The sequence below is a fragment of the Eleginops maclovinus genome, chromosome 22 (assembly GCF_036324505.1).
Source record: "Eleginops maclovinus isolate JMC-PN-2008 ecotype Puerto Natales chromosome 22, JC_Emac_rtc_rv5, whole genome shotgun sequence".
Classification (NCBI taxonomy): Eukaryota; Metazoa; Chordata; class Actinopteri; order Perciformes; family Eleginopidae; genus Eleginops; species Eleginops maclovinus.
In genome coordinates, this window is record NC_086370.1 from 11,899,255 (window position 1) to 11,921,453 (window position 22,199).

The following is a 22,199-nucleotide window of genomic DNA, read 5'->3' on the forward strand; positions in this document are numbered from 1 at the left end:
AGTGTTAGCAGCATTTAGACGTAGTAGCTGGTCATGGTGATGTTTTATCCCTGTTATTAAATGTCATATGAGTATGTCTAAACATGCGTTATTTTTTAAATATTAAAGCAAAATAATATGAAACTTAAAAAACAAAGTGTCGTGGAGTAAAGTATAATGAGTACCTCTTAAGGGATGTACAACATTTACCTTTCTATTTTCCACCACTGGTGCAGGGATATTTGATCTGTAATGGATGCGGTACATTGACATAGTTATTTTCTTGAACATAAACTTGTTTAGTTAAGAGTTTGTATGCGGTGGAGCTTCAGCTCCGCTGCAGCACCTTCTGTGCCCAGGGACCCAAGGCCAAAGCTCCTCCTCCTCCTCCTGCTCTCCGCTACACTGAAGAGATCTCACTCTCACTTTGTTCTCCCTCTCACACAACACTATTCATGGTGCTTTCTTTCACTGTCCATACAAACATAAATCTTTCTGTAGGTCCAGCATTGTTTGTAGTTCCCTCTAGATTTCTTAGTCATACTTGCACAAGCTTGCTGTAAAACGAGGTCAGAATACTCCTAGTTCTTAAGCTCTTATAAATTTGCTCAATATATCTTACTGCTCTGCCATAACTCCAAACATCTCATCAGCACAGGGAGGAAAAAAAGGAATCTGGAAGAAATGACCAAATGGTAGAATCTCTGATATGAAAATGCAATTGTGACAACGGACATGAAATGGTGATTGTCCCTTTTTAATTTCTACCTATATATCAATTTGAAATAAGTACAAGTCAAAGTAAGTTGAAGGAAGCACTTTTACGTGTACTTTCTTCCATGTTACGTATGTATTTGGTTTTCAGATCCCCAATGTTCACGTGTAATTATTAGGCATGTTGTTTGCTTATCGCTTAAATACACATAGGGATAAGTCTCAGCCCACTGGATTGAATGCAGCCCTGAAAACATAACTAGTGACGAGTAACGTTGCATAAAACTGTCTGCGTCTGACCCTCCTGAAACATGATCACCCAGCAGGCAGTTAATGTTGTTCTCACTGTTATGATCCCCAGTTTAATAACACCTAGGAAAATATTCCGCTGTGTTGAATATACAAATCATGTATCAACAAATTCCACTCACTAAGGTCACATGTAAACCTTTGAGAGGAGAACAAGTCAAACACTGGTTATCTCACTTTGATGTAATGCCTGGTGTTAGCCAAGGTATGTAAGCCATTTTTATATGAAATCTAGAACTAGATGACTTGAAAGCAACAGGTGGTTTCCTGGAAGCAATTACTCTTGTTTTTGTAACTTCTTCTATATTCTGGATTCTACAGTCAAAACACATACTCACTTAATATACAATATAGTTCCTATGCTGTTATATTGCACACTTTGCTAGTGCAAGTGCTTCATATCACTGATGACAATTAAAGTTGCCTCCTCATGTTTGTCCCAGTTTGTTTAAAGTGTAAGACAGCATTGGTGGACATAGTGGACAGCATTGGTGTGTCCATACACAGTTAAAACTTCACTGGAACCAGAAAGTCAAACCAGTCATTCTGCAGAATATCGATTTTTAGGATAAATGGTTTGTACAGACCAGCTTGAATGATATTTCAGTGTCCTTGCACCACTATGTACTTCTCAGTTGGCTCAAAGCCTATATTTAGGGGGCTCTGGTTTTTTTTAAATGAAGCCTGTCAAGTGCCTCAAATGCTATGAATTATGATCTGCAACAATCCTTCTCAGCAGGAGAGGAAATGCGCTAGACGTCCTGTGTTTGGAGCAAGATCAGGACGTTTAGACAGTGTTTTGAGGAAGAGCTTCCTGGGGGATTCTAGGAAGCTGAGGTATATTGTATCATTATGGTATCAGTTAAGGCATAGCCCAATGCAAGAACACTTAGTCTGAAGTGCTCAAAAAAAGTCATGAGCCATAAATGGAGCATTTTGTTATTTTGTCATTGGTTCACACACAATTTTATTGTGAAGATCTATTTCTGAAAACCAATTGTCTGTGTTTCCATATCTTTCTGCAGCCAAGAGCCTCAGATTGATGGTTCTGCTGATGTGGCTCCATACATCAGCTATAAACAAACACTATGTCATCACGTCAAAAGAAAATCCATGGTAGAAAGATACATTTTGGCTAACGTTTCCAGAAGGCACACAAGTGTTTAAATTGAGAGAGGAGACACAAATAAATGAAGTCATTGACTGAGAGATTTGGCGAAGGAAACACTATAATATTTTGACAGTGAAAATTGCTATTGTGCGAACTGTTGAAGAAAACGTCTGAAACTTCAATTTGTCTTTTAGTTAGCCATGCTGTGCTAGCAGCTCTTTATGGCCCTACTTACAGCACAGTGTTGCTTATACCCAATTACAAATGTAAGCATGCTAACATGCTCACAATGACAGGTGTTTAACAGATATAATGATTACCATATTAACCTTCTTAGTAGTGTATTGGCATGCTAACATTAGCTTATTAGCACTAAACACAGCTTGGCTAAACACAGCTAAAGTAACATAATGCACATAAGGTGCTATGAGTACAGTTTGATTTAATTAATAAGATTTGACAAAACTGCAAACTAGTGTATGAAACCTTTTGAAAAAACAAAAAACAAATGAAGGCTTTCCAATGATAAATCAACCATCACAGAAGGCTATAACTAAATGGGGAGGGGAACTGTCTCATTGGCTTTGGAGCAACAAAGATTCATTTGATGCCATTGCCTAACCACAAACAAACTTACTAGTGGTTTATAAACCACACTTAGTGAATAGCCTAGTAAATGGATAATAAGGGCAGTAACATCTAAGGAAAATGCTGCCTCAGATATTACAATGCATACTTTTACATTGTGATGCAATTGTCATGCACAGAGAGCGGTCCTTCCATTTGGGAGATTTTACAATGATATTTTACAATGCCAGACAATCCGGCCAAATTTGTTTCATTGGAATTACTCAATGTTTGGCATGATTAAGTGAACAATTTGAAATAAATCTTAACTTAAAAGGCCATTTCTATGCAACTTCTTAATTTTGGTCATTCCCATGACTATTGTATTTTACAGAGGAGGCGAGACTCTCAATGTAAGATGTGTCACTCTCGCCAGTTCTCATACTTTAAACATTTCAGGTGCCAGATTTCCTTTTTGGACTGTGCTCCTGAGTCACACTCATACCCATTCCTTGTTAAAAACACATAAACCTCCTTGGTGAAGTCACAGCTTGGAGAAGATAGTTGGAAACTATCATTGTTTATCAACCTTAACTGACATCCATCACCGGCATTTCATGACTCCTCCTGATCACTGGCATTGTCCATGGTTTTTGTGGATCTCTGCTGCCCACTAGGTAAGCATCCACATGATCAAGAACTTTTCAAAAATATATTAAAAGCAATGTAAAACTAAAATGTGTGAATTTTGTCTTTTTCAGCAAGACATTACGGTATTGTTTTTTCAACTATCTTTCTGGAAAAGTTTGGTGCAAACAAGTCTGACCAGTATCTTATCAGTGGCATAATGACGATAATGACGTTATGTGAATAATGGTCATTGTATTTAAAGTATGTCTGTTACTAACTTTATATTTAAACAGCCAATGGAGACTTTTTCTTCCATAACTGACATTATAAATTGAGAATTAATGAGTTAAAAGGGAAAATATTCAAACAGATGAAATCAAGTCTTGATAAACTACAACTGACAGCCGCACACTACCACTTTGAATCAGCGCAAGTCTGTGGAGCATTTCAACTTTTTCCACCCCTGACAGTTTAAATCTGGTCTTCTCTGGCCACTGCAGAAGGCTTTTATAATCAGCGTGCATTGTCATATTTTTGTATGTCTGACTAAATGTTCAGTACTGTTTCTAATTTGTGTCAGGTTGTGAATTCATGTTGTTGAGATGAAATTGTCCAATTTGGTAAGAAACTGTCTGTTCTCCAGCCTGTTTTTTCCTTTAAATGGAATGCAGGTTTCCAATTGACGCAAACCAGCCCTTAGACTATCCTATTGGTACACAAAGGCCTACCCACATCCAGAGCTATGATCCCTCCACAGGGCTCCAGGAATGAGATGTTGTATCAGCTTTTCTTTCCCTGACACCACAGAGGAAAATTTGGCAAAAACCTGCTAGTCTACAAGCACTGGAAGCACCCAAAGTTTCTATTGTATTAAACGTCATTTTCTTATTCTTTTTTTGTAGTATTACATTGCAGATTTAATTAATTAATTAAAACTTTGAGTTATTGATGTTTTGTGAGTTTGGATTTATAACGTATTTGTAGTCAAAAAGCTTTTAACCACAACTTCACAACGTTTACTTAATGCGTAAATAAAATAATAATATAATAATAGTAATATAAACCTCTGTTGCATCATTATTGTTGGTAATAATTGTTTTTTTAAGTACACCCACAGCTGCATACTGAAAACATTGTTGTTGTTTTATTTCTTGTTTGTTTTTTTCATCACCATAAATAACATTTAGTCTCTTTCGTATCGAACAGCCCAAAACACTCTTCCCCAATGAAAGTGGATTAGCTCTCGACATAGAGGGAAGGTGGGTTTGATATAGGGAGGGGATGGTGGGCATCAAGCTGAGAGAAAGGATGGGTCGCTAACCACTCATACTAGCCCCCTTTATCGAATGCGGATAAGAAAATTACGCCATCGGAAGATAATTATGTAACTCGGTCTCTTAACAACCGGCTGCAAACGGTTCATACCCAAAGCAGTTTGATTGACAGGCTCTCTGCATGCCTCTATATAAGAGGAGGGAGGTGGGTGCTTCAGTCACTGTTGTGCCTTTAGTCCTGCAGACTGTGGATGTAGTGAACCAACGTGGACTTACCCTTTTTACGCACGAGGTTTACAGGAGTTACCACTTCTTATCCATTTTGCCCTCGGCTTCTTTCCCAATATAATCTTTTTCATTTGACTTTTGTCGGATATCGACGAACACATCAAGACTGCCTTCGTCAGGTAAGTTAAATTGACGACACTTTTGTCGTTGAACTTCATTATGTGGACTGATGGTTTACAGTTTAGGGGCAATTGAACATCGCTAAATAATTCATTGGGCTACCTGTTGGGAGAAAACACTTGAAGGAGAATTAAAGTGTTCCTCCGCAGGCTTCAGAGTTTGCGTGAGATGCTGTAAACGGTAAATTGCAGTTAGATATCCGGGATTTTTTTCTACTTCTGTTGTATCTGTTTCGCTTTGTTTTTTTGAAAGTATTAAATGAGAGGCTTCAGATGGACCCAATGTGTCGCCACAAAATACATGAAAACTATTAAGAATAACAAATATTTCTGTTTTGTTTTTTAAAGGAGAGATGATACTCAGGAGGAGTCTCTTCTTGCTGCTCCTATCATTTAATTTCCTCCACGCTTTACCTCAAGGTAAGTGGAAAACTTTCAACTGTGATTTCAATGCTGACTTATAATAATGATATTGACCTAAGCCAATGCTAGAAGCACAACCATCCATTCCAGTGAAGTTTTTAAGATCCTTTAAATATTTTTCAATGTGTAGACCATATGCCATTTTCTCTTGTTTTCAAGACATTATTTTATGAATATGTATTATTTTTACATAAACAGTCCCCTATGCATTTCTATTGGTCTAACTTGTAGATGGTGAGCAGGACGATGAGACCTCATTCGACTTGTTTGAAATCACCCAAATTTCTCGCAAGACTCTGGGGGCCAAACAGTTTCGGGGCCAAGACTCAGATGCCCCAGCTTTCCGCTTTATCCGCTTCGACCACCTGCCCCCAGTGAGCCCCCCCATACTAAAACAAATACTACGTCAGATTCAAAACAATGAGGGCTTTGTGTTTGTGGCCAGCATCCGCCAGGACCGTGCCTCACGGGGCACCCTGATTGGTTTGGAGACCACTGATGGCAGGCGGCAGTTTGAGATTGTGTCCAACGGACGCGCCAACACTCTGGACCTGGTGTACTGGGTGGATGGCTCCCAGAACGTGGTTTCATTTGAGGATGTGGACCTTTCTGACTCACAATGGAAGAATATCACACTTCATGTTCATGGGGAAAATGCAAACCTGTTTGTTGGCTGCAGCCTGGTAGACAGCTTCATCCTGGATGAGCCTTTCTACGAGCACCTGCAGGCTGAGGGAAGCCGCATGTATGTTGCCAAGGGATCCACCCGGGAGAACCACTTCAGGGTAAGACTTTGGCTTATGGTCTGCTAGACAAGGATTTCCTAGCATCTGGAAACTCAAGTCTTTCTACTTCAGTCCTTTTGTGACTTTTCTGGCTGTACTGCGCCAGTTTAATGGCCTTACACTATTGTGTTACCTTTCATAAATTACAAGAAACTGTGGTCTTAACAAAGCCTGTAATAAAAGCTCATTTAAAACAACAGTTTCCAGAAGAAGAGACAAGCATATTCCCTCTATAAAGTTTGGCAGACTGGCTCAATGTTACCCTGGTCTTCTTGTGTGAAAAAGACTCCAAATTTAGACTCTAAATTGCCCCTGTCTGTAAAATTGAGTGTGACAAGGTCAAGAGGGAAAGTGTTTCTCTTTTCCCATTGCATGCTTGGGCAGTAGTAAGTGTTTTTTTTTAAAAGGGACATATATTTAATTCCTAAAATATGTCAAAATATGCAATAGAGACACATATTTTCTTTCCAAACAGGGCCTCCTGCAGAATGTGCGTTTTATCTTTGATACCACAGTGGAAGACATCCTGCTGAGCAGAGACTGCGAGGTCCTCAAACCAGGTGAGAGGGGACTTTTGTGTGTTGTTTTCTTTAATTAGTTTAAACCACTGTCACACAAAAGTTCCTGCCAAACTCATGCAGTGAGAGCTATTTATATTTGTGTGGTTTTCATAAGCCAAATGATGAGTCAAAATAATTATATTTCCTAACTGTTTGAAGCCCGATACCTTGCAGATGTGATCGGGAAACTCTTTCACATGCGATCCTCAAGAGCATGGTATCTGTGTTTTGTTAAGAATAAACGAAAGCAACTTGCCAGACAAAACAGTTTAGCAAACTCAGTGACTCTCTTTGTTCAAATTTAGCTTTTTTTTGTCTTTTTCTTTCTTAAGTGGATCAAGAAAGCTTTGCTATGTGGCAGGATCCCCCATTATTACTTTGTGTTTACGGAAACAGCAGTGTCGATGCAGTGGCTTGAGGTCGATCAGTGTGTGTGGTGAACAAAAGGAGATACAGATGCTTACATTTATTTCCATTAGCATTGGACTTGGGATAATGCCTGGGAAAGAAAAGAGAAAGTGAATGCTATACTGCAGAGCAGGGTGCTTCCATTTCCAGCTGCAAACACACACAAACACACACACAATGAAGTCATGAATTGGCTGATTAGGTAACTTTTCTCAGCTGAAGCTTTGCTTGCATGAGGAATAGTACCTCGGTGGAAACAGTGTCTTTAGTTTGGTGTGACAAAGCAAATCAATATGTAGTGTGCGTGTTTGTGCGTGACAAAGCCGTTCCATTTTTGATGCCACAAGCAGTGTTGAATTCTGACTGCAAGAGTTTATTTGTTTAACAAAAGTCACCAAGGCCTGGAACTTTTCTGCATGCTGGCTATTTACCAGTCAAGGTTCTGCCCTGGCAGCAATTCTAATGCCAAAAGTCACTCATAAACTCAAACAACCCACACTCATAAAAACTGTCATGTTGGACATTAATGAGCAGTATTAAAACTACACAGCTCTCTGCTCTTTTTGAAATTCTTTCCTCAATCTACTTTGAAGAAAAAAAGAGAATGTCTATCAGGGAGAGAAGAATGTGTAAATGCTTTCACAGACGAGCTTGCGCACGTTCACACGCACACTCAGCGTGAAGCCCTCCTGAGATTTGAATGAATTTAGCAGACTGAAAGGGAAAGAAAACATAGCACTGGCTACAGTGGGACATCATTGAGCAATTTGGACGACTACTTGATTTAGAGTCCCCTGGTCTGCTATTAATCTTCACCAATTTACATTGTAAGATCCAAACCAGTTGCAGATATGTGCTGTGCTTTGGCTGAGTGACAGGTATTCCATGGAGCTTTGATATGTGTCTTGTGTGTTTGTTTTCAGCATCACACAGCCTCAAAGCCACAAAGCTCCCCGCTGACGTTAAGTGGTTTGAGATACAAATTAGCAAAATAAATTAAGTGAGTGTAAAAGACAGATACTCATAATTTCACATGGTTTAGTGCATATCCAACCTGCAAAAGATTCCCTGTCTTCTCTATGATTTGTATTTTTGGCTGTCAGATTTGCAGATTGTCTGCTTCATCTCAAGGGATTTTCACACACTTTGAAGACGAGGGTATGTCTAGTGCCTGTGCTACGGATCAGCTGTAAGAAAAAGACCATGAGCTTCACAGGCTGCTTGTAAACCCATCTGTGTGGTCACTTGGTCTGTTAAGTTCATATAGGAAGTGTCCACTTCTATGAAAGATCCAGAGGATTTATAACGATGTGGTTTCTCCTCACTACTCGAATACCACTATTTTTTGCTGTCATCTCTGGTGGACAGATTTACCGTCACTGTCTCAAACAGATACATTTGTCAAATCAAACACACGCTGAGTGAGCATCTGTTTTGGAGAACATTGTAATTACCGCATTGTTCTGATCTTTTAGCCGGATACAACAAAAAACTGAAATCACTCTGTTCCCTAAACAAAGTCCTTGTGTTTCAATCATCATATCCCTCAAGTGTGTTTCCCATCACCAATGTTTGTCCTTCATTTGTCTCTTCATAGTCTCGATGTCTCTATTTTGCCCCCTCCAGATGATGCCAATATTGTGAGCGAGAGCGCAGAAATTGTAGATGTGAGTCCTTCCATCACCACAAACATTATTGGTCAGAAGACAGACGATGTGGGTATAGATATGTGCGAGCGCTCCTGCGAGGAACTTAGTACCATGTTCCAGGAGCTCAACGGCCTGCGTGTTGTCGTCAGCAACCTTATTGATGGCTTGCAAAAAGTGGTAAGTAATAAAAGTGACATAGTGTAAATCATTGTGTTTGTGTTAGAAAAAGCTACTGCCTGATTCACTGTGGTTAACATCCCAATTTCAGTGATGAATGGGAAAATCACCCAAACCTGTTTTTGTGTAAGGGAGGAAAATTTCACTGAATAATTGACATTTTAGGAAAAAAAACTATACAATCCTCACTGTGATAGCCAGAAAGTAACGTAAGTTGTTTGAATTAGGGTACTAGGTTTCCTACATTGGTTTGGAAGCAAACACTAAGTAGCTGCAGGACTGTTTATAGAGTCGCCTGTGGTGGCTGAACCCGTGTGACTCCTGCTATCTGTGGCAGCGTGAGTCAGACAGATTTTATGACATGTTACATGTGGATATAGGAAGTGTTCCCCTGGCAGCGATGGGGTCCAGTCTAATGTCTGGCTGTGTTTAAACAGCCCATGTGTTTCCTCTGGGAGCCTCCCAGCAATAAGAGAGTCTAAGCATGAACCTTTGGAGAAAAAAAATGCGGCTGGGATGAGAAGGGTCCCTGAGGCTCTTCCAGATCGAGTGGTGTCTTAGATTCTAATGCTGCACGCTGCTGCCTCCTTTTTCCAACGGGAGGATGCTCATACACACCTTTGGCAGAAGTTTATTGACTGACAGCTCCCAAGTGTTCAGGACTCCAGCCAGGGATCCCCTGGTCTCCAACTGGGTTAGAGGTTACAATGTGCTCAACTACGCAGCACATTTTAAGGGGCAGTTTTCCTTGAAACTTTAGAGAAATAGAGACATGTAGTTTGCAATTTTAAGTAATGAAAATCAAATTTAGAAATAAACATTTTCAGGTTAATAAAATGTAGTACCTTATTTGTGTAGATTACCTCATTGTGTTATTAAAACATTTTTCTTTCTGATCTTTGAGCTTTGTTTCCCTATTCAGCCAATCTAAAAGAAGGATGTCTCATAATAATATGAGGTTGTCGACCTCAATTCTGATTATGAACCGGAGAGGATTATACTGTATGTTGGAAGAATAGTTTAATTAAAAAAGCTACTGGTTGCTACATTGTCACTTAGTTATTATCAATTCCATAGTTATGTTCATGCTTTAACTGGTTTTCAACACAAGTATTGTGTTAAGTGAGTAACAGTCTTTCTACTGGGGCATTATGCACGATTACTCTCTCCACCTGGTGAAGAGAACCACACACGTGCTCTCATGACAGAATCAGCTTGTCAGCAGGTGTATAGCTCTTTATGGAATGCAGCATACCTCTATCATGTGTGCCCTAATCGTTTATGACTGATCTCCTCTCTGACTGCAAATATGTCTGTCTTTGTATGTTAAGACAGAGGAGAACACAGTCATGAAGGAGGCCCTTGGGAAGATGCATGAAAAAAAAGAGAAAAACATGTGCTGGCAGGATGGCCGCCTGTTCGAAGATAAGGAGGACTGGGTTGTAGACAGCTGCACCAAATGTACCTGCCAGGTAGTGCCAAGTCATGTGTAAATATGGACATATTTACTGTGGATGTCAATGATCCTGATGTATGTATTCAATAATTCACAACAGGAGTCCAAGATCGTGTGCCACCAAATTACATGCCCCGCAGTGGCCTGTGCCAGCCCGTCATTTATGGACGGAGAGTGCTGCCCAGTGTGTTTGCGTAAGTATTCAGATCCTCCCAATTGCCAAAGTTCCCAGCAGATAAACACAATTATTAGCACATAGAGTTTTCTGGGTCAATATCGCGTGAAAACAATATTCCACACATATAACGTTTTACCACAAAAGTGTTGCAGTCAGTTGGTTTATATGAGCGACCCACATATTTATGGGACAAAATATTAGTCACTCGGTGTGGCTGCTGTGGGATTTTCAAATGATGTCATGTGATAAACAGGCTGTCATAAATAATAAAAAAACAATGCAGTCATGATCCTTTGATGGTCATTTTATAATTCTGTTTAAACACTGAGGAGAGGGGGAGTGTTTGTTGTGCAAAAGAAAGTTGACTTTGTGCTTTTGTTTGTTCCAGCTGTAGACAGTGAGGATGGCTGGTCCCCCTGGTCAGAGTGGACAGAGTGCACAGTCACCTGCGGGACAGGAACTCAACAGAGGGGTCGGTCATGTGATGCAACCAGCAACCCTTGCAGCGGAGCTTCTATTCAGACCCGCAAGTGTAGCCTGAGCAGATGCGACAGCCGTGGTAAGGATGTTGTTGAAACTGTTCTGCCACTCAGTTCTCATTTAAATACATGAAATTCATTAGCAACCAAAAGTGCTGTAGTGTTATCTTGATCAAAGTATGCTACCTTTGCCTAATTACAAGTAACAGTATGTGATTTGGGAGGGAGAAACATGCTGGAAACTGTGAAAACCAGTTCCACATGATGATAGGATCCCTAAAAATGCAAAAACAATTGATCACCTCTGTTTCTTTTTCGGTCTGTTAAAAAAGGATCCAGTGAAGAGCTGGATCTCATGATCTGGTTACTGGGTGTAGCCCCTCAAATTACATTCCAAATAAATCACTGAGAGGGTGTTCCACAGTGCTGTGACTCACCACTGCTTGCAAAAATAATTAATATTAATTAATTGCATAATTAAATGGACAGTACTATATGAAGGCGGAAGCCGAAACATAAGACTTTTGTGTTTCATAAATTGTAGGATAAGCATGTGTTATTGCTTGCAGCTTACATTACACTGCATCTGTGTGAGTGACTGAAACTACCCACTGGAAGTTAGTTTACTCACAATGACATAAATACTGGCGCAAGCATCATAGAACATCTTTGAAAGTGAGCCATCGTCGCCAGCATCACACATTGTTTACTTAAAGAAAATGTGGTGGCCATTTTCTTGGCTTTCTGCAAATTATACACGTCTGTAGCTATTTCACTGAGTGGAAATCTAGAGGATAATATGTGACATGTGTTTCGTTGATCTCTGCATGATATGTTTGATACCCAGTTCGTCAGGACGGAGGATGGAGTTTGTGGTCCCCATGGTCGTCTTGCTCAGTGACCTGTGGAGAAGGACAGATCACCAGGATACGACACTGCAACGCTCCCGTGCCACAACTGGGGGGTACAGACTGTGAGGGAAATGGGAGAGAGACTCAGCGCTGCACGGCAGAGCCCTGTCCCAGTGAGTGTCTCAGCCTGTTGTTTTCAAAAGCAGCTTCTCCATTACAGCAGCATCCGTGTGAAAGAACCAGGCTTTCTTGACCCTTTTGGCTCCCCCAAGGCAATGTGCCCCATGTGTTGTGGACTGGCCTCCTGTCTGTCCTTCAGGAAATGTTGACTCAAATCAGCTCTGTATGTTTTCTCTTGTAGTATTAAGTTCCAGGCTTCAGACTCTCTGGGTTCTTTTTTTTTCAATTTGAGACTTTAAATGTTGATATTTGTATAACAAATACGTGTAGAATCAAATACTTGAAGGCAAAGAAATGAACTCCTTAACATGTATTTCCTTATCTTTTTAGTTGACGGTGGTTGGGGTCCTTGGTCTCCATGGGCAACCTGTTCTTCAACATGTGGAGGGGGGATTAAAAGTCGGGCGCGTGTGTGCAACAGTCCTCAACCTCAGTATGGCGGCAAGAAATGTATTGGGGAGGCTGATGACAGTGACAGCTGTAACAAAAAACTGTGTCCTGTTGGTGAGCATTGGTCACTCTTAATTAACCATGCCATGTTCTTGCTCTAGGGGTGGCATAATTATATTGCACTGACTTACTATACCTGCTTAACACTACCATGTTTGATAATTGTCCTACTAAGCATGTTTGCATGCTAACTCAGATCAGTATGCTGAACACAACCATATTAGCATCTCACTGTTGTTATGCACTCTTTAGCTTTAAGCTTAAAGCACCACTGGACCTGTAGCATAGCTAGCATGTCTGTAGACTGTCTGGTGAACTTGTCTTGTTACTTTTAGATTATATTTCTGACAAATAGCAGGCTAAAAAAGAAAAAGCAGCTTTCTCAAGTATTTCTTGCAGAATAGCTAAAGCAGCCATGTTTTTGAAAGAGAAGTTGCTAAATAAATATATATACTTATATATATATATATATATATAAGTATAAATATTATATTATACGTGTCAATTTGAGTTAAAAACACATTTTAAAGTACATTATAAAGTTGTATCATTTGGAGACATACTATTCAAATATGTCCAGCAATGTTTAAATCAATTTCCCTTGTTTGTGCCCATCTAAATCCTTTGCAGATGGCTGTCTGTCTAACCCTTGTTTTGGGGGAGTGGATTGCAACAGTTCTCCAGATGGATCTTGGGAGTGTGGCCCATGCCCTGCTGGTTTCCGTGGAAATGGTACCCACTGTGAAGACATCAATGAAGTAAAAACTCCTGTTTTTCTCATGTGCATGAACCAGACATGTATTTAAGACTGAATTTCACTGATTCTTTTCATTCCCTCTTACAGTGTGACATGGTCCCTGATGTTTGTTACAAAGGCAGTGGAAGGCAGCGCTGTGTAAACACCGACCCAGGTTTCCACTGCCTGCCCTGTCCAAAGCGTTACAAGGGCACCCAGCCTTTCGGCATGGGTGTGGAGGCTGCAAAGAAGAACAAACAGGTGAGTGATAGTAATTCACATGCAGGGCCAATAACAAACTATCATTTGGATGCTATTCAAACAGGGGTAATATTTGAAGTGAGAACAAACAATTGGGAAAAGAAAAATGTGGGCCTTTAGCTCCAGGCTAGGTTTTAAAAAGCAGCTGGTGGAATTTTTGTATGTCAGATCCAGATTTATGAATGATGGAAGAAGAACTCTGCATTTACAAGCCTAGTTTTTTTTCTATGCAAGTGTTTACACTTTGTTGGAAGGGAGGCCACCTCACCTTGACCCAGTATCAGCGGGCAGAAGGAGATGGAGGACAGTTGGGAAACTTAAGAACAAACATATGTTACATATTTCTGTTACTTTCATTGTGAGATCAGAGGCAGATTGAAACTGTATTTTCTACTGTAGATGTTGAACAGATCATTGCTTCTATTAAAGCAAAACAATGTGAAACTATTCTTAACTGTGGCTTCCCTCACTAGATCTTCAAAACAAGTTAGATTGACCACTACTGTCACACTTTTCTTCTCCTTTGTGATCACTGAATTCAGAAACTCCCGTGCTACTCTGACTGACCCATTCGTCAAAATCCCTCTTGGACCATTTTGTCCCTCTATGGCCTTTGCAGTTGCTTGTCTTTGATATGATGCCCCAATTTCATTAATTGATTTGGGGAAACAGGAATTGTCTCATCGCTTGTATTAAAGGGCTTTCATTTCACTGTTTTGATCAAAGGCCTGTCCTGCTGTCACTCTCTGCTCTATGAGTGGCATCCAGACTGCGTTCATGCTCCTACTCTGGTAATGAGTGGCAGCTGTGAATACCTTGTGCTGCAATAAAGGAGCAACAGTGGGTCATAGTGGGACATGATGCATTAAGTGGGATTTCATGGACTCATGGCCCAGAAAACCCACGCAATCTGGCAAAATTCTCTCCTTTTGATTCAGATTAGCCCTCTCTTTGGAGTAGCTTCGAAAAGGAAACCTTCAGGAAGTAGCCGTAAGTTAAGTAATCGGTAACCGGCCCTTTTTTCTCCTCAGGTGTGTGAGCCAGAGAACCCATGCAAGGATAAAACTCACAACTGTCACAAATATGCTGAATGCATCTACATCAGCCACTTCAGTGACCCTATGTACAAGTGTGAGTGCAGGACTGGTTACGCTGGTGACGGTTTCCTTTGTGGAGAAGACTCAGACTTGGATGGCTGGCCCAATCAGAACCTTGTGTGTGGTGCCAACGCCACCTATCACTGCAAGAAGGTATGTTATTGTACTCTATTACCTTATTTGGTGTAGTCGTTGCTGCAGTTATTATAAACTATGGTATTTGTGTCCTATTACTTTAGGATAACTGCCCTAGCCTTCCCAACTCTGGACAAGAAGACTTTGACAAAGACGGTCAAGGAGATGCTTGTGACAAGGATGACGACAATGATGGGATTCTCGACGAAAGGGTACAAGAGTTTTTAGCAAATCTTCTGTAATTACATTCATGATAATCTAAGTATTCCCTAACAACTACTGTTATTTCCCCCACAGGACAACTGCCCCTTACTTTACAACCCTCGGCAGTTTGACTTTGACAAGGATGAAGTTGGCGACCGCTGCGACAATTGTCCTTATGAGCACAACCCTGCTCAAATAGACACCGACCACAACGGAGAAGGGGATGCCTGCGCCATAGACATTGATGGAGATGGTATAATGGCCAAACCTTAATAGATAAAACCACTCCAGCAGGCAGCTTATTATTATATTTATACCTTAAATTCTCAATAAAATTGCCCTTTTTCCTCAGAAATTCTGAATGAGGGTGACAACTGCCCCTATGTGTACAACACTGACCAGAAGGACACTGACATGGATGGAGTTGGTGACCAGTGTGACAACTGTCCATTATTACACAACCCCGACCAGGTGACATACCACACTGCATGTCATTTTACATTACAGTAGTTGTAGGAAGTGTTAACCTCTGTCTGTTTTAATCCGACAGACTGACGTGGACAATGACTTGGTTGGAGATCAGTGTGACAATAACCAGGACATCGATGAAGACGGCCATCAAAACAACCTGGACAACTGTCCCTACGTAGCCAACGCCAACCAGGTGGACCATGACAAGGATGGCAAAGGAGATGCTTGTGACTATGATGATGATGATGATGGTATACCTGACGAAAAGGACAACTGCAGACTGACACCCAACGAAGACCAGCTGGACTCTGATGGTGAGGATTTAACATTTAAAGCGTTAAAAGGTAGACATCTCCACTGCCAATATCTCAGTATGAAGCAACTCACAACAAAATATTTACCATTGATAAATATCACTCAAGTTACCTACAGCAGTGTTATTTTGCTGCATGCTATTTTCCAACTAGGGAACTTCATTAACTTATTTGTTGATTTCTTGCAAACATTATTTTATTAAAACTGACATGAAGATACATTTGGACATATAGGGACTAACAGTTGATTGACAAAATAATCTCAACTCAAGGTCTCCCTAGTAGAAGTTGAAGCTTCAGCTGCACTCAGACTTTGTACTCATTACTCTGTGACTCCATCCCCTTTAACTCAGTATGCAGTCCCACAGATGTTTTCACAGTCAGCAATTAGCTCTACTGCAGCAGGTGTGAAATATGGTGGCTGTGGAAAAAGTCAACGGTCGGCTTGGCACAATTGATGTCATTCTGCATGACTTCAGTGAGCCGCCCAGCAGGGCACACGCCAGGCTGTGAAGTTTTTATTTCCCTCAGGCTTCGCTAGTGATTATTCCACAGTGCCCAATTTAAAAAGGGTTACCTGGAGTTTGTACAGCTGTCTGTAACCAAAAACAGACCGCGAAGGAGGAAGCCCCTGGACACTGACGCTTTCACAGCTCGTCAGATAGTGTTTATTTGATAGGATCGTTTTGGCCCATGTGCAATAACAAAGCTGATGACAGAAAGCAGCTAGCTACTTCCACTCTGTGGCCTTCATTAGCCACTGGTGTCCTTTCCACTGTTTGGTCCTGGCCTTTAATAGACTCATATAACAGTGGAAGTAATTCCAAGTGTCAGTGGAAGCTGTCTCAGCATGAAAAGACGGCTGATTTTCCTTATTGGACTTGGCCAAGGTATTAAAGCCAGCTTCCTGGGAGGAATTGCTTTCCCCCCCATTCATTTTTATATTAACTTGAAGGATCTTCTCAGTTCTCTGAGAAGTGGGAATTTTGTTATGATACTCACATAGACTGCCATAGAGATTTTCCCATCTCTGAAAAAATAGGAAAAAAGGTCATTTAAATCGTGTATGTCTAAATTAAATTGGGTCAAACTAATACATTTGATCTGTTTTTCTTGAGCAGGCGATGGAAGAGGGGATGCCTGCAAAGATGACTTTGACAACGACAGTATTCCAGATATTCTTGACGTGTGTCCGGAGAACAATGCCATCAGTGTCACAGACTTCAGAAAGTTCCAGATGGTCCACTTGGATCCTAAGGGAACCACTCAAATTGATCCCAACTGGGTGGTCAGACATCAGGGCAAAGAGCTGGTCCAGACTGCCAACTCCGACCCGGGCATTGCAGTCGGTGAGCAGCGTGCAAATTTAATGGGCTGCTCTTTGAATCTCTGTTTGACTTCACAGCTGTAATATTTGGCACGTTTCTGTCACACCATCACAGGTTTTGATGAGTTCAATGCTGTGGACTTCAGCGGAACGATGTACGTGAACACGGACAGAGATGATGACTATGCAGGTTTTGTGTTCGGCTACCAGTCGAGTGGGCGCTTTTATGTTGTGATGTGGAAGCAGATCACACAGACTTACTGGGAGGATAAGCCCTCAAAGGCCTTCGGAATATCCGGCGTTTCACTCAAAGTCGTCAACTCGACCACTGGCACAGGAGAAAACCTCAGGAATGCTTTGTGGCACACGGGCAACACTGCTGGACAGGTGGGCTGCAGGCTTGATGGTCTTTGGTTTATTTTAAAGGCTCAAGCTGTATTAAATGTTGTTAACTATTTGACATAGGTGCAAACTCTGTGGCATGACCCCAAAAATATTGGCTGGAAGGATTACACTGCCTACAGGTGGCATCTCATCCACAGGCCAAAGACTGGTTTTATAAGGTAAGAAACAAAGTTGACCATTACAGGAACACCTAATGTTATTGTGTTCAAATGATTTATTTGTTATTCATATCTCTAATACAGTTTCTGGAGTTTGTTGAATATTAGTAATCATTGTAATCTCCACTCATTAAGAAGTTAATGTCTGACCTGTGTTCTGCAGAGTTGTGGTCTATGAAGGTAAACAGATCATGGCTGACTCAGGACCAGTTTATGACAAGACGTTTGCTGGAGGAAGGTTAGGCTTGTTTGTCTTCTCACAAGAACTGGTGTTCTTCTCCGACCTCAAGTATGATTGCAGAGGTTAGTATGAACGCTTTGATTACTTTAAAGTTCTAATTGACTCTGTTTTGTTATAGAAATAATGACATGTGTATATATGTGCGTGCATATATAGGGCTTCATTTCAAAAACAGCAAATAAGAAAAAACATGAAGTGACACTTTAACTTGTTTGCTTAACCTCATGTGCCAGGTGAGAGTAGCACAGGATACTTATTCCAAAAGGGTCCCAAACATTTGACCATAGTTTATTATTTAGCACAAATCAGCCTTAACGGACTATTAGAAGCAATATTGTTTACCATACGTAGAAACCACTCTCTACAACTTATCATAAATGATTTGCAATTGTATGAATTTAAATCCAAACCTAAGAATGAATGACTTTCTTTCAACTGTTAGATCAAAATAGTTTGAAATGAAAAGCATTGAAAGATTCACACCTCAATTAAATCGTGTTTGAACTGATTCCTAATTAAGGTTAAGTTATACAAAAACAATCTATTCTATATTAAATATTTCTGGCACGGAGGCAGGAGCTAGGTATTCATCTAACAAACACAAACATACATACAGACGTATTTTTACTAAGACTTCAATTATAAATACTCTCTTATTTTGGGTTTGACTGAAATAAATGTATTGTTTTGTGCTGTAAGTGTATTGAACCATACTTTACATTTTGTTGACTAAACGTTAGTGCTTATTGTACGAAATGTTGAAGGGTTTGGTTTTGGTATTTATGTGTGTGATGTGTGTACACTGTATGCATTTGTCTGTAACTGGACACACAAATGTTCCAAATATGTATACACTTCAAAGATCAGACACTGTGGGAGAAAACCCCTTTCCATCTGTGAATGATTCTGGGTAAAGTATTTAAACCTTCAACATCTTTTTCAAACCTCAGATAAGTCGGAGTTTCCAACAGTGTTCACAAGGTAATGATCAGAGGGGTTATGTGTTGTGTGTTGGCTGAAATTGAATGGTCACGCTATGTTCCTGCTTGTCAGCTTGCCTCTGTACAATGCCCCAGATGCATTGTGAAAGACCTTGCGTGTTGGTCCAAGGATCTTCTGTTGAGTGCTAAACACTGGAAAATGAGCCTGCTCCCTTTTCACAATCACGGCAACAGATACAAAAGACACGCTTTTTTTTTTTGACGCACACAGTGCACATGTTGTTGCTGCTCTCTGGCACTTTGATTGTGTGAACCTGCTAAAGTGTCCTCGTTTTGATTATAAATGTGATGGTAATGGAAGCTATTTTCTCAACTTTTCCACAGATAACTGAATCAAGTCTGATAGAAAAAAACATCAGGAGGCAAAAGACAAGAATTCCTCAAAGTAAACATCACGTCATCGCCAAATCCGTAGCAGTGTAAATGAGACTTTCCATACTTCTCCATGCTTTGCCTTGATCCAAGGAAAGCATGGCTGTTGACTTATACATTTTTGGAGCTGGGAAAGAAGAACCGATGGGATTGGACATGTTTTCTTTTGGTTAAAAAAAAGCAGATAATCTAATTATACCTTGTGTACCTATGTCTACATTTAATAGGGTTTATTGTACAGCCACTTACATGCTGTTTATGCTTTCCTACAGTTTGTAATAACTTGTAAGTGACTCGGCCGTTTTCTATCTTTAATACATTTTTGTCTGTTTGGTGTTACGAGGCTCATTCATGGCTAATCATGCAGTTTATACAAACATAAACTGTGACCAAAGCATAACATTCCTATTTATCCATCCTTTTCATCCTGAATGTTTTTTCTTTTCACAGAAATGATTTAAATAAGCCATTTTAGTAAATACCAAAGATGTTTATACTAGGTCTGTATTATATTTCCTTTTTGTAAATTATTTATGCTCTGCTTGTTTTGTTTTTTTGCATTTTTTGCTAGAGTTTGTAAATAATTATTTATTTGTTTACACTGACAAAACGCATAATTGAATATCACAATCACAAGATAACACCGAATAGCATTGCAATAGTCATGCATTTCCTTCACTTGTTGGTTTTTCAAATGTATTACATAAACTGTAGCATAAAGATTGGGAGAGGATAAACATCAGCTGCTTTTCAGTAATCACACACATAAACACAGCATGTGTTTATGTGTGTGATATTCGCTGCCAGAGGAAGTTCATTCTGCTAACACGTGTGTGTTTCAGAAAGCTACTGTTTGTTTTCTTGGCTGTGCAGGAAGGGCTTCATTGTCCTCAGAGTGATATATTTCTTTTGTACACGTGGAACAATTTGCAGTACGACGATAGGAACTTAAAATAAGTTTCTGCAATTTAAGCTACTAGCAAGCACCCTTTTCCTTTGTGATATTGAAACACAATATATGTCATACTAAAAAAAAAGAAAGCAGATCAAGGTTTCAAAATCAATTTAAATTAAATGCACATTAATTGCCTGATTCCTAAGTACTGCCTGAGTACTAAGAGACATATCACAACAGCTGAGTCATGAAAATGAAACACAGTGAAAATATTCTATACAAATGCCTTTCTTCATTTATATGTTAGTCACAAGTTTCACTTATGAATGTGTTGAAGCTTTACAGTGTTGGAAATGGAATCCAGATGAAGGTTTCTAAAAACAAGTGTGACTGTGTGCCTGTGTAGTGTGTACAGCAGTGTTTTTGTAAGTCTGTTTAACAGCCGTGTTCTTCCACGTTTGGTTTCCATCTTGTTCATTTTGTTGAGAGTTTGCAATGCACAAAATGTTAATGTTTTTTTGTATACTTGTGTTGTTAGATATACATTTTCTACAAACTTTAGTGTAAGAGTGTTCTGTTTTCATAAATAAATCTCTTGTACACCATTTTGTTGATTATATACATGAGGATTGACAATTATTCTATTGTGATTGCCCACATAATAAAAAATATTACTGCTTATCCAACATCCCACATACAGTATAAAATACCAGCTGGACACAGTTTAAAAGATAAGGCTAGTTTTCAATTGGATTTTTTATTGTCAACAAATCCATAAGAAGACCGAATCCACCCCTCTGTATGTCCTATAGAAAGGGTTGGATTCTGTAAGTGTATCAACAGCATTTTGTCAGCAGAGGTCTTTGTGATACTGTAGGGTTTTCGGAATTCACGTTTGAAAGAGATCATTTGTCTGTTCTTTTTGTACTGGCCAATGTGTCTCAGTGCGGAAACCAGGGAGTGGATGGGTTATGTAAATGATAGAGAAGCCAGGAAAAAAATGCGCTATTAGGGAAAGCGGGGAGTCCAAACTTTGCTCTCGTAGCTCTGTGGGAGAGATATTTAGATTGAGCCTCTAGGAATTGTCCATGTGGCCCACACTAAAGACGGGCTATATAAGTCTGGCAGTGGGGGCTGGTCCGAAGCCCAGAGCACGTTCCAGGGTGGTTCACACAACTCTGCCAGAGGATGTCAATGTGTGACACGCTAAAGCAGCCTTTTCTGCTGAGGTAAGTATTCAACAACAGTTAAGCACTTTCAAAGGATAAAATAGAGCATCAAGGAATCTTCACTTTCACTCGTGGGGAAGATGAAAGAAAGCGTGCAATGTGAGCGTGGTCTTGGAGGTAACCTGTGGATATGGAGCTCGGTGATAAGGAATATATTTATTTAATTATTTTAGCCTTTACCTCGCCTGTAACTCTTCTCTTTCCAAGCACATGCAAACAGCCTTGGGAGAGCTGTTTCACCCAGTATGATAGGACAGGTCCACAGATATGTCTTAGATATGACCATAAAAACAATCTGTTCTTTAGACAATACCAGGACAGTTTGACGCTGCCTGGAACAGGACTTGCAGCATCTTGTAGAATAATTTTGATTAGAGTCTGAATTAGAATCCTTTATTTTTTTTCCCGCAACGGGGAAATGTACATGATTACACCAGCAGATAAAGTGAGTACAAAATGTTTTAAATCACTAAGTATGAACACGTTAGTAATAACACAATAAGTAAAACATGCATTCTTTTATTTTCAGACAGTGTTATTGCACATCAGGGGTATTCCAGGCTCTTAGGAGGGGTAAAGTATCAGGGACAGGGGAAGAGAACTTCAGAGTGGATTTGGGCAGAGGCTGTGTCACCAGGGTGTTTCAGAAAAATGTCAATTCTCCGGCCGTAACTCTGAACAAATCTTCAGTGGCAGACATCAGTTTGAATAACTTCCATAAGGTTGGCTGATTTAGAATACATTTTAAAAGACTCTCTGTGAAATA

The 22,199-nt window shown here is 40.1% G+C and overlaps 1 protein-coding gene across 2 annotated transcripts; it reads left to right on the plus strand.

Annotated features, from left to right (window-relative positions):
* Positions 1 to 4,814: 4,814 nt before the first annotated feature.
* thbs2a (thrombospondin 2a) lies at positions 4,815 to 20,809 on the plus strand. 2 transcript variants are annotated; one of them, XM_063874760.1, is made up of 23 exons: positions 4,815 to 4,991; positions 5,340 to 5,411; positions 5,646 to 6,199; positions 6,675 to 6,759; positions 8,794 to 8,993; positions 10,325 to 10,465; positions 10,550 to 10,643; positions 11,016 to 11,186; positions 11,954 to 12,130; positions 12,468 to 12,641; positions 13,218 to 13,345; positions 13,432 to 13,584; positions 14,616 to 14,834; positions 14,921 to 15,028; positions 15,114 to 15,273; positions 15,373 to 15,491; positions 15,571 to 15,805; positions 16,927 to 17,154; positions 17,248 to 17,519; positions 17,598 to 17,695; positions 17,859 to 17,998; positions 18,887 to 18,917; positions 19,262 to 20,809. In XM_063874760.1, exons 2-23 carry the CDS (start codon positions 5,345 to 5,347, stop codon positions 19,263 to 19,265), a joined length of 3,558 nt encoding a protein of 1,185 aa, XP_063730830.1. In that variant the 5' UTR covers positions 4,815 to 4,991; positions 5,340 to 5,344; the 3' UTR covers positions 19,266 to 20,809. The 2 variants fall into 2 exon arrangements, with proteins under 2 accessions (XP_063730830.1, XP_063730831.1); XM_063874761.1 differs by lacking the exon at positions 18,887 to 18,917.
* Positions 20,810 to 22,199: the final 1,390 nt, after the last annotated feature.

Coding starts and splice junctions, on each gene's coding strand:
- thbs2a (XM_063874760.1), top strand. CDS start 5,345: ATGATACTCAGGAGGAGTCTCTTCTTGCTGCTCCTATCATTTAATTTC. Junction 12,642..13,217: donor CAAAAAACTGTGTCCTGTTG/GTGAGCATTGGT, acceptor AATCCTTTGCAG/ATGGCTGTCTGTCTAACCCT. Junction 15,274..15,372: donor CATAGACATTGATGGAGATG/GTATAATGGCCA, acceptor CTTTTTCCTCAG/AAATTCTGAATGAGGGTGAC.